This window comes from Orbicella faveolata, unplaced genomic scaffold (genome assembly GCF_042242905.1).
Source record: "Orbicella faveolata isolate gen_17 unplaced genomic scaffold, um_ofav_v1 contig_1, whole genome shotgun sequence".
NCBI classification, from domain to species: domain Eukaryota; kingdom Metazoa; phylum Cnidaria; class Anthozoa; order Scleractinia; family Merulinidae; genus Orbicella; species Orbicella faveolata.
Window position 1 is genome coordinate 27,797,286 of NW_028301536.1, and position 12,715 is coordinate 27,810,000.

A 12,715-nucleotide genomic window follows, 5' to 3' on the forward strand; every position below is an offset into this window, starting at 1 on the left:
TCGAGCAGGGGAATACGATGATTATCGTAACAAAGCTCCGTTTTCAAATTCCTTCAGCGTAGTTCTAGTGTGGGCGGGGCCTTAATTTATGAGAAGTTAATACACAAGTTCTTCTACCACCCTGCATTGAAGTTTTTTTTTCTTTTTAGTTGGAACGGCTCTTGTGATAGTTGTGTCCAAGCCGCACAACAAATTGGTGCGAAAATTGGCTTGATTCCCTTTGCTTTGATAACTCCAGTTTCCCAACTGGGTACTTTATAATGACCTGCAGCTGCGGCCCGTTTCTCGAAAGGCCCAGAAACTTTTCGGGCCCGTTATATAAGCCATTTTTAGTTAATCTGTATCTAAAAACCGAGACTGAGTGTATACGCCTAAAACTTCTCTATGAAGAGAACCTCTGTGTCGTATTGAGAACATGTGAATAAAACAGCTCCGTGATCATAAGGATTGAGATTTTGCTACTGCTTTCTGGCTGCGAAAACTTTTCGGGACCTTCGAGAAATGGTCCGGGCCGGGTTGTTTGAAAGCCGGTTTAAGCTAACCCAGATAAAAAGTTAACCAAAGTATTAATTTTTCTTGAACAAAAATATTTTTCATTGCTTATGTTTTGTGCAGTTTGACATAACTCAAGCTCAAAGCTTAAGGACAAGCGATTCAAACAGAAAAGCTCACTGGAAAACTAAAACTCTCTTACATCTTACAATTATAGGCAAGTCAGGATCGGGAGGCCGGGAGCCACGGTTCGAAAGTCTGTCAAACGATAAATCCAAGTTCACTTTATTCCAGTTAAACTTCAACAAGGGATAATTAAAGATCTCTCTGTTAAACTATTAGTAAAATAGTGTTACCTTGTGAGCATCGTTACAAGCTTGCTACATGCAAATGAGAAAGGGAATCTAATGACTAGATTTTCTGTAAACAAACAAAACCGATTTTAAAAGCCTGTTTATATTTATTCATGTTGTCATGGCAACGGCACATACGTCAGCTTAACTATAAAAAATCCGGAGTTTGTGTTGTTAACCTGCGTGTTGCCGTTTTTAATTTGGTTTTATCAACTGGGTTGATAATGTAAATTGGCCACCGTAAAGAGATTCGAAAGCTGACGTTTCGAGCATTAGCTCTTCGTCGGAGGGAAGGGCTAACGCTCGAAACGTCAGCTTTCGAATCTCTTTACGGTGGCCAACTTACATTATCAACCCAGTTGATAAAACCGAATTATCTTGTTATACTCCCCACCGACGCAGCACCACAGTTTCTTTAGAAACTTACCCCCTATATTCATTTGTTGCCATTTTTGGCGATCAAAGGATCAAGGGTTTTAGAGACAAAAGTGAATGAAACATACCAAAGCTAGACTCCCACCAATTTTAATACCGTACACTAAACATTAGCAACATGTTTGGTCAAAAATACGATTAATAAGAGTAGCTTACTTGGTTTAAAAACTCCCGCCCCTTCTCGCATGGAACATTTGAATAAATTTAAAACAAGAAGATCTGTTAGATCTTATAACCGCGCTTTGAAAATTTAACCGTTTTCTTAGTACTACAGTCGCAACGCAGTGCATATTCCAAAGCAATCTTTGATGATTCGTTGATTACTGTAGACATCACAGCACTTGATCAACACAAACTCTATTATCACACCATCAGTCGTAGCCGTTGTGACATCTCCGATGACGTAATAGTCTTAATCTGGAACTTTCTTCGGGATATGTATGGGCATGAAGATACGAACACTATTACAAACCGCTTTCTTTCTTTAAAGTCACGATTAAATTTAATTGTTTTTTTCCCTTGAGTTAAGGGTTAGCAAAGAAGTCACACGAGTCACATAATTCAAGAATTGCGTTATCTACGGCTATCTTTAGTATGGTGGTTATTTCCCTATCAATGACGTAGTCTTCGCACGTTCTGACACGTTCTTTGCCTGGCTTGCAAATATTTAATTTTCCTTCCGATCTATGAACTCGCTGCGATGAAATAGTCAAAGGATTTACTTCATTTGCCTAAAACCCACAAGAAATACTCGCAAAATTACAAATAAATTAATGAACGTCGCTTCTGCCGAAATAAACTTGCAAAGTAAACACGATCTTATCTGTCACGTAGCGAAAGTGAAAGCTGCGACGTCAGCGCATTCCATGGCTGACGTAATACCTATTTTCAGCGTATTTATTATTCCCTTTAAATCCAACGCTTTGATAAAACGAAAAGAAAATATATTTTACCCACAAAAAAGAAAACAATATCCGTAAAATTGTCCGTGTATTTATGTTTTAACAGCTTCTGGCGGAAAAACATCACACGTTGCGTGACTCAAAGTTTGGCCGAGCGGTGATCTGCGTCTGGTCACCGACAAAAAAAAAAAACAAGAAGATCTGTTAGATCTTATAACCGCGCTTTTAAAATTTAACTGTTTTCTTAGTACTACAGTCGCAACGCAGTGCATATTCCAAAGCAATCTTTGATGATTCATTGATTACTGTAGACATCACAGCACTTGATCAACATAAACTCTATTATCGCACCATCAGGCGTAGCCGTTGTGACATCTCCGATGACGTAATAGTCTTAATCTGGAACTTTCTTCGGGATATGTATGGGCATGAAGATACGAACACTATTACAAACCGCTTTCTTTCTTTAAAGTCACGATTAAATTTAATTGTTTTTTTCCCTTGAGTTAAGGGTTAGCAAAGAAGTCACACGAGTCACATAATTCAAGAATTGCGTTATCTACGGCTATCTTTAGTACGGTGGTTATTTCCCTATCAATGACGTAGTCTTTGCACCTTCTGACACGTTCTTTGCTTGGCTTGCAAATATTTAACTTTCTTTCCGATCTATGAACTCGCTGCGATGAAACAGTCAAAGGATTTACTTCATTTGCCTAAAACCGCAAGAAATACTCGCAAAATTACAAATAAATTAATGAACGTCGCTTCTGCCGAAATAAACTTGCAAAGTAAACACGATCTTATTTGTCACGTAGCGAAAGTGAAAGCTGCAACGTCAGCGCATTCCATGGCTGACGTAATACCTTTTTTCAGCGTATTTATTATTCCCTATCCAACGCTTTGATAAAGCGAAAAGAAAATATATTTTACCCACAAGAAAGAAAACAATATCCGTAAAATTGTCCGTGTGTTTATGTTTTAACAGCTTCTGGCGGAAAAACATCACACGTTGCGTGACTCAAAGTTTGGCCGAGCGGAGGTCTGCGTCTGGTCACCGACAGAAAAAAAAATAAAAATAAAAAAATAAACCACGGGTAAACCTAGAACCGCGCTCGGCCCATGGCCGCGCGGTTAATTACGAGTGATTGAGAGTACAGTCTCGTTTGCCAGCGGTTTTCCACAAAGGAAAAAGCTAACGTGAGGAGTCTGGAAACCATTTTGTCAATCAAAAATGGCGGACGACACTTAAAGTCTTCTCGCAGACGGATGAAAGATTGAAGTCCGAAAGAAAATGTAGACTTTCAAATATAGCCAAGCATGGGACAAGATCAAAGCAGTAGTTTGGCAGGTCAGATGGGTCATCCAAATGTACCCTATACGAAGTATTCTGTGGAGAAAAATGACGACACTAAATCGAAGACGAAACAGAGAGCCAAGCTGGAAGACATTATGGTTGTCAATGCCCCAACTGGAACCACGAAAATTGTTTCCAAAAAGGAAGATCGCGACATTAAAAAACTAAACAATATACCATTTTTTTATCCACTACTTCGAGGTACGATAAATGCCCCTGCGAGCAAAGATTTGGAATTCTTTGATAAATTCGACCCTCGTCCCGGTTTGTCCTTGTGTTTGAGGTATGAAAAACACTTAAAGCAATGTGCGGAAGCCGTGTCGTTTGATCAACACATGCTCTCGTCACAGATTCGAGAAATGGATGTTTACTGTGTTTCAGTTCTACGAAGGGTAAACGACAGGTATAAGAGATTATCCCAGGCAGCTGTGCAGCTGAAGAAAGTCGAAGAAATGAGCGCCAACCTCAAGAGGATTGATGCTAATCTTAAACGGCTTGTACCTATGATGGAAAGACTAAATAACATTTTGCCAGAAGAAGAACGATTGGAAGAGTTTTCTTTATCTCCCTACAGTACAGGGAGTATACAACAAAGTTGACAGATCTGAGATTATGTAAGGCTTGGGCACGGGCAAAATCGACGTTTGACAGATTACACCCCTCGCCCCACTCCAAACTAGTGCTACTTAAATTACAACAGGCATTCTCTCATGCTGCACACAATACTGGTGGGTTCTACTGAGTAGATCCCAGGCCATCTTCCTTAATGGTAAATTTCATATTCTATGCTCATTCAGTGGGGAATAAAAAGTCAAGAACGGACTTGCAGTAAAATATCACTTTGCATTGTAGAGTGCACTGATCACTGGCACTGTAAAGCAAACTGCTGCAGTGATACTTTTTTCTCCATTTTCTATATTTAAACCCAGACTGTTGTTCTATTGACTTATGAATTCCCTTTTGAATGAGCCCTATTTTCACTGAAATTTCCTGGCGGGATCTACTGCAGTGTACTATAAAAGGAGGGGGGCAGGGGGGGGGGGGTGAATAGGGGTATCAGGGTTCATACCCTTTTTCAGAAACAAATTTTCAGGACTTTTCCAGGACTCAGATTGATTTTTCCAGGACTCTAAAATTCACATTAAACTTTTCACTCCCAAGATCTCAATTTTAATTCTCCTTGCTGTCTGCCATACATTTCATGTTTTTTACGTGAGTTTAACAGGTTTCCAGCACTTTCCAGGACCAGTAGCCCTTTCCCAGGACTTTCCAGTCCTGGAAAATGCCACAGTAAAATTTCAGGACTTTCCAGGTTTTCCAGGACCCGTACGAACCCTGGGGTATGCAAATTTGCCAGTCCGTGCCTTTTTTTTCGCCAAATCCATCGATCCACCAATATTTTTGTTCAAATCCGAAACCACAATTTACGTCCGGAAAGGTAAATGTGAATGCCATTGTTACTAGTAATTTTGCACAAATAGTAAAGAAGGCAACATGCTTGATGACTATAACACAGTACAATTCCAATAACAGTCTCACACCTGAGTTTAAATAAGCTTTGTTCAAAAGAAGAAATAATTTGGATGAACTCATTAACATACCGACCAAGGCTGAAGAAAGATCTGATCTAAATTTCGTTTATGACCCAAGATCCGAACATCAAGACAGGCACAATCTGGAATCTGCGCCAAAATTCACAGCTGATCCACGATCCAGTGTTTTCAAAATCCACAAATCCACTTGATTTACGGCAAAAATCCACAATCTGCGTGCTTTTTAGGGCCAAATCCGTCAATCCAAACACCTATTCATCCCCCTCCTATAAGAAGCCTTTTGGTTAAGCATATGGGACAGTAGTAAAATGGTCTATAGTGACTTCTTTTCTCTCATGGTGAGAATTGTTTTTGATGTAAGAGCTGGTAAGCATTAGAATAATTGTATTTAGTTTCATACTTTTTGGCAGGATGCCTTGACACAAATAAATTACAATAATAGTAAGCAGGCTTATTCCAACAAGGCAAGCAGTGCCCAGTTAGCTATAATCATGTCATATCCAACAAGTGCCAGAGGAATAATTTTTTAATTAAAAAATATATCCCCCAATTTGGAAAACAAAAATGAAATTAAAGCCAAAATGTCCCCAAAAGTATGCATATGCTTCACATATTTGTAGAGCATGGTATAACTGCTCATATACCAGGAGTCAATGAAAACTCTTGAATTGCATTATCCAATGATCCAGTTTTTAACAATGACTATTGTTTCAGTTCTTGTCAAAAGACAATACATTTTGATCAGAAGTGGTTGGGTACTTTCAGCTGAATATGTTAAGACAGCATTCATTTCCAAATAAAAAAAAGTAAATAATTTGCTTTAATTTGTGGTTTCGTTCTTGAAAAATGCAAAATGTGGTCATTTAATATTTTTTTTGCAGATGACAGCTATCATACATACCAAGATTTACAACCCAGTCTCGTCGCTGAATGGGCCACCCTGGCTAAATAAAGTTTACCTTTACCTTACCCACATGTACAGCTGTTGTAACAGTTTTTAACCTTTTGTTAGCTGTGTTCTTGTATTTGCACATTATCTCTACAAAATACTCACATGGTGTATTCAAGCCAAATCCAAACTAAATAGAGCTTCTGATTGTCTGAATGGGATGCTGTGTTTCTCTAAACTGATTATGATTTGTCTTTTCAAGTTTTTGTGGTGATTTATTTGGGGAATGTTAAAAAGCTGGAAATGAAAGGTTTAACCATACTGAGATAATTATATAGAGCATTTTCACTCATGTGGCCAGCACCCATGGAAATTCATTGGAACAAAGGAAGCATAAGAAAAGATTTCAACTCCAACAGGATTGGTTTGATACACCAACATGGCCACCATTCATTGTTTTGGAACACCAATGTGATGTCGTGAAAATGCTCTATAAGTTTATTCTACAAATTTTTGTCACCACAAATGGGACAGAGGTGTCCAAGAAAATTGTTCTCATTCTTTATTACACAAGTTTCATAACTTATTTGACTTGAAAATGCCATACAATGCTTTGTGAGTATCAACTGGAATGCAGGTAAAAAATGTCCAAGTTAAAATAAAGACCAGTATACACTAGTGGCCAAGACCAACATTCATGACCTAATCATTAAAACTACCACTCAGTGGACTATCTACACACTAATGGCTATTGGCCACTATAGAATACATGAGAAGGGTGTCTAGAGATTGGAGAGCTAACATTTTATTCAAGGACATGCATCAGAGGGTAGGAGAGGAACTTATATCATTCACTGGTGCATTGCAAATAAAGGTCTTCTAGTAATGTACATTGGTGAGGTATAACTGTCGCAGTACGAAATGGTGTGTTTTTGCTCAATGCACTCGCTTCTGTTGTCGGCTTCTATAGATATCATTCACAGGAGGTGCAGCAGAACTCTCGTCATCACTTTCATGATCAGCAACTGGTCGTTTAACACCACGTTTGTTTTGGTCAACCTCCATTCCATCTTCACTGCCCTCAACTCCATTCACAGGGCCTAACTCAGAGTCTGGCAATCCTGTGGTCACAACATGGATATAGTATTTATAAATACAAAATTACATGTAAACAAAGCAGACAGGCTTAAAAAACGTTCTGGCTTTTAAGCAAATGAGTACTCCACCAAGAGTCAGGAAAATGGATTCTGGATCACAGATCAGAAATACATTAGAACCAATTGCCAGGCATGCCAGTAATGTTTCCAGTGTACAAAATCAGCAAAACTAATTGAATTTCAATTAACACCACAGTACTGCATGCCTTGTTGAACATTACAGTTTAAATTTGTGGATCATTTCAGTGGCAGCAAAGCTGATAAGTGACTTGCAAAGTAAACGTCTTGGAAGTTAAGGTGAGAGAGAAATGCAAGACTTAGTGGGACATCATAACCCCAGTGGTAAGAGTGACTCTAAAAACAAATGTTTTGATCTTAACTTTTTGAGCTAACAGGTTGTAATTATAAAATTAAAAAAAATCCAACAAAATGAGACACTTCTAGCAGGGCATTTATCAACACCCAGCATACACGATACTGCTGAGTTTGTTTAGTAGCAAATTTGACTGATACTGTTGAAGAAACGGCTGATGTTTTAAAATCAAAGTTTCCGTGCATTACAAACCTGAGGGTGGAAGATCTGGTATTTGACATTCCAAGGTCAACCTGATGAAATCTTCAACCATCACAAATGGACCCTGAAAACATTAGGAGAGATGCGGCTCAATAAATAACTAGTTACATACTAGGAAAACTAGCAAACTAGGAAAATAAGAAATCCTGGCTATAATTTTTCAAAAATGGCTCATTATAGATCTTTCCCGCATTCCAACAAACAATGGCACTGAGTCAAGGTCAGGGTGGACAAAAAAACAGCAAATGTATGAAAATGTCCACCCCAACCTTGTTCTGGTACTATTATTATTTTGGACACACTGAGGCAAAATGCTGGAAAGGTCTATTAAATGCATGTTCAACAAACAGAAGGCACCACAATTCTCATTTAATTGCTAAAGGAAGTGGCTTAGCCCATTTTGCTGGTCAATATGGCACTGGTATTTCTGACAATGACTACAAAAGTCATATCAGATTTTCACAGTGCATCCTGTGTGGAATGAATTACTGAAAAAAAATACTTACAGTAATCAAAAAGACCACTGTTAACACTTAATGACAGAGAATTAGAATAAAGTTACATTTTAACAACTTGTACATGTATGTGGAACTTCTCTAAGGAGGACATTGCACAGTTGGTATCTGTGAGGTAGATGGTGACCATCACTATTGGACCTATGTGTGTTGGTCCTAGGAACTGATTGTATTTCTCTTTACTTGTGACCCTTCCATTACATTATACACTGGTGGTTAAAAAAAATACCACACCTGAAAGCACGATGGAGGCGGTAACAAAGTCATAAGATGTGCAGCTGCTGGTGGCACTGGAAACACTCCACCAGGTACAGAATGAAGGCCAACTGCAAAGTAATGCAGCAAGTTTATTTTTACCAGTAATGGAATAAATCATGTATGAAAAATAAAAGGCTAATCTAATCCAAACCAGGACGTTTTTCCACATAATTTCTAGGTTACTATAATCATTATAAAAAGCCTTTTTGAGAGGGAGATAGGAGGGTATACCTGTCTATTACTTTTGGGTCTTACACCTGAAACTTGACAGATAGTACATGTAAGTAGGTGTTTCATATGTAGTAAAACCCTGCATGTAAGAACCTACAATTTTTGAAGTCTGGCAAAATAGGTTCTTTTATTTTGGAGCAGTTATTGGCAATTTAGGCTAAGTAGGTTCTTAATTAGGTTCTTAAAGGGGCTCAGTCATGGTGTGCACATTTTGAAAAGTTTAGCCTAAATTTTTCAAATTCGTCGTTTGCAATCCATGTCAATCTTCGCCATCCTTGACCATCCTTGTTCTTCCATGGTTTATTACTATCTCTTTGATGTTTTTCTATTATTTTCAGGTTTCCTTCCACTTAAAAGAGATTTTGTACGTGGCCTTTAATTTCTATGAAGGAGATATAGTTGATGATTACCAGAAAAATAAATAAACATAGGTTTGGTCCTTAAATATACAGTGTTTATAAACAACTGGGTTACAATAAGCCTAGCACAACTGGTTACAGAATGTGTATGTAGTGTTGTCTCTGTAACAAGAGTTCCTGATTTAACTGTAACCAACATAAGAACCTCCTTGATCTTGCTTGGCGAAACAGGTTCTTATATTTTTGGGTATTAAAATGGGAAAGTTCTGCCTACAGGTTCTTAATCCACTAGGTTCTTACATGCAGGTTTTTACTGTACCATTTCCAAATACTGAAAAGAGAGTTGAAAATGCAATGCAGAGTATTTTTGATGAGCTTTGAGGTGTTTGGAAAATAATGAGGTGTAACACTGTTTCAATTGTTGGAGACATATTTTCGATAATTGAAACTAAACCTAAGGGGAGAACTGAGAAGTAAAATCAAAAAAGCTAATGTATATGTATGCTGATTAAGAGCACATTTCCACACAACACAATTTAAGTCGACAAATTATTCATGACTTTGAGACCCACTGCTCCTATTCCTGTATTTACCTAATATGATGATGGGCCACAAGTTTGTAATGTGCAAGCACAAGGATTTTGCATGTGGATTAAAAAGTGTGTTGTATGCTGGACTGTTTGCCTTGTTAAATTCATTTACTCGAGATTCATAATTGGTGCTGTTTCCCTAGTCATAACACTGGCTTTGCAGGAGATCTTATTCAATCAGTATATAAACTTGTAATGACTGGTTTTAGTCTTCCTACCAGCTCCTGCAGTTGGTTTGAATGGTGTCATCTGTGATGTGTCTGGTCTGGGAAATTTAACTGGCTTTTCTTCGCTCTGTTCATCTTGAGTAGTAACAGAGGAGAGAATGTTTGGCACACTGCCACTCTGTCTTGTGGAACCCTACAGACGGAATGAACCATGGTCAATTCTGTTGCTATATATACTAAATAGATGTTTCCTAACTGTAGACCGGAGACAAATTGATGTTTTGTTCCAGAAGCAATGTTTTTCTAGTTTTCAGTAAGTAATCAGATGACTCACTTCAGATTGTGGGACGAAGGGGTCTCAATAACTAACTTTTTCAACAGTCACTACATTCAAGTACACAGACATAAAAAGGCGACACTTGTTTGCCAGGTGTTTTTTAATTTGGGTTTGTACTGCACAGCCTTTAACACTTACTAGTGACAGCCCCCTTTTCAAGTATTATGGTTCAACAACAATATATGCAGCATGTATATCAGACAAGTAATTATTTAAATCAGAATCGTTAAAGTTGCCCGTATAACAGAATAGTAATCTGAACTGATTTTGATAGTTGTGTCACTTACCACATAGCCCATTATTTTTAGTTCCAATGGAGTACAAGGGAAGAGATCCAAGTACTTATAACGATCAACAAGCACTGATGTTTCATGGCCCTCTAATTCCTACAAAGTAAAAAGTAGTAATGAAACAGCTGAAGTGACCGAGAAGAGGAAAAGGGAAAGCTAAGGAAATATTTCAGCTTGCTGGTTACTGAAAGACCTAGATGAACACAAGACAAGCCAGCTCACCTCTTTGTAGATTTCAAGTTTTCTATTCTCCACCTTTACCAAGCTGGCTAAGTCACCACTTGTGGTTTCAAACTCCAGAAATTTTCCCCACACGTCACTGAAAAACACATACAGGATTCTCAAAACAGCAACGTGTAATAGGTTTACGAAAGCCTACTTCTGTACCAGAGCCAGCCCATAGAAAGTTTACTAAGTTGTCCAAGTTATCATTAACAAACCTCGCTTTGTCCTTAGGCATAGAACTCAGAACTTTCTCAAACAGTACTCTTGTGTTGTTGTCATCTGCAACAAATAAAGCCATGTCAAATAATTTTTTTTAAAAAAATAAGCTTAACCATAATCACACCTTCATGAGACTGACCAGTACTAATTCACTAGAAATTCAAAAATCGATTCAATACTTTTGCACACATCAACAAGTTTACTTATGATGTATGTGGGAAGACCACAAAAGTGTAAGAGTAGCACAGGCACAGCTGAGAGAAACTCTAGCTACTTGGGCACATCACAACACAGCTAAAGGCATGAATTGATAGTTTTACAATGTACAATGCCAACAGAAATATTAAACTTCAGCGGGGAAGCAAAGGAAACTTTCCTCATGCCATGAGTGTGCAGCATTGGATTATGATGCATGCTTTCAAATACTCAGCTTAATGACACAGCCCTGCTAGCTATGTTATTAATGGTATTAAGTTACTTCTGTCTTATCCCTCATGCCTATATTTCAAATAATCATGGAAAAAAAATGCACATTTTTCCATCCTCTAAACAAAGTACAGATACAAGTCATGTAAAGAAATGCAGGTTCAGTGCACTTACCATTTAAGTGTGATAAATAATCAACATAAGCCAACACATAGTCTGTTTCATTCATGTATTTCTGTTATTAAGAAAAAAGAAGATCAACTATTTTATAGGGTATATCTTTCCTAACTGCAAAAGTAGTGTATGGGGCTCTTAACTTGATGGATGAATAACATTCAGTTTCAGAAAATAATAATTTTCAGCAATACCTTTAAACCAAGTTCAAAGATCTTAAATGCAACTGCTTTGTCCTGAAATAAAACAACATTGATAGCTTTTTGTTATCAACCAATTTAAAACTATAAATAGGAAAGTACATAACTCATTAAAATGTGTTCATACAAGGCTAAAAGTTAATAAAATTTTAAAAACCAAAACGTTTTCAGCTGTACTGTCATCATCAGTGGTACATGATGTACCACTGATGTTGACCATATGGTCGAAAATGTTTTGGTTTTCAAAATTTTAGTAACTTTTAGCCTGTTATAAACATCTAAAATGCAACTATTATGACATCATTAAAATGTATTCTTGGACTTACTTTACTGCAGTAATACTCCATAAGAGCAGCAGATATGAAAACCTGCAAACAAATAGATTGATAAGACTTGTTGTCCTTGAATAATTTATCACATTCACTCCTTTAATTGTTACCTACATGAAAATTTGTTCTAGAATCCTCCCTTGCCCTCTTGAAAATGGCACGGCTCTCTTTAATGCTTTCTGACCGTCTTGCAAATTTCATGTATTGGATATAAACCTGGAAGAACCATATGCCAGAAGAAAAATATTAACAGAGAAAAAATACTGATCAGGAAAGAGATTGAAGGCTATCACAGGAAAAAAAAAAACAGTCTGTACTCACCAGAGTTGGATCTATATTCTCAAGAGCTAAATACTTTTCATAAATTTCCTTTGCCTTCTGAAATTTCATCCTCCCCTGCTCAAGAAAATATCAATCATATTAAAAAATCTTTAGAAAAATAATATTTATAGATAACCATTGAAATCACTCTAGACTGAAGTAGACAGGAGTAGACTCATTCTGGATTGAGCTGGATTTGTTCTCCAAAACTTACACAAAGTTTCCAGCAAAATTGGTTACAACCCCCTTTACAGCCACAACTGGGGACAAGACTAATGATTAAAGACTGCTAGACCATTATTCTCACGTGACTCTACATACAGGTAAGAGAGGAGCTATATCAATTTGATGCAATCCAGTCCAGT

General features: G+C 37.5%; 2 protein-coding genes across 2 annotated transcripts in view; one reads left to right on the forward strand and one right to left on the reverse strand.

Annotated features, from left to right (window-relative positions):
- Positions 1 to 3,358: 3,358 nt before the first annotated feature.
- On the forward strand, positions 3,359 to 6,058 carry LOC110040957 (BLOC-1-related complex subunit 5-like). Its single transcript, XM_020746220.2, has 2 exons — positions 3,359 to 4,305; positions 5,971 to 6,058. Exon 1 carries the CDS (start codon positions 3,500 to 3,502, stop codon positions 4,133 to 4,135), a length of 636 nt encoding a protein of 211 aa, XP_020601879.1. The 5' UTR covers positions 3,359 to 3,499; the 3' UTR covers positions 4,136 to 4,305; positions 5,971 to 6,058.
- Positions 6,059 to 6,517: 459 nt separating this feature from the next.
- LOC110040958 (cleavage stimulation factor subunit 3-like) overlaps positions 6,518 to 12,715 on the reverse strand; it is a 27,546-nt gene continuing 21,348 nt past the window's right edge. Inside the window, exons 15-26 of the mRNA XM_020746221.2 lie at positions 12,351 to 12,425; positions 12,144 to 12,245; positions 12,027 to 12,068; positions 11,695 to 11,736; positions 11,501 to 11,561; positions 10,897 to 10,960; positions 10,679 to 10,775; positions 10,454 to 10,552; positions 9,881 to 10,022; positions 8,459 to 8,550; positions 7,701 to 7,773; positions 6,518 to 7,099 (exon numbers count right to left, since the gene is read on the reverse strand). Of these exons, the coding sequence (XP_020601880.1) occupies positions 6,915 to 7,099; positions 7,701 to 7,773; positions 8,459 to 8,550; positions 9,881 to 10,022; positions 10,454 to 10,552; positions 10,679 to 10,775; positions 10,897 to 10,960; positions 11,501 to 11,561; positions 11,695 to 11,736; positions 12,027 to 12,068; positions 12,144 to 12,245; positions 12,351 to 12,425 (1,074 nt within the window). The 3' untranslated portion in view covers positions 6,518 to 6,914. The remainder of the gene's footprint in view (positions 7,100 to 7,700; positions 7,774 to 8,458; positions 8,551 to 9,880; positions 10,023 to 10,453; positions 10,553 to 10,678; positions 10,776 to 10,896; positions 10,961 to 11,500; positions 11,562 to 11,694; positions 11,737 to 12,026; positions 12,069 to 12,143; positions 12,246 to 12,350; positions 12,426 to 12,715) is intronic.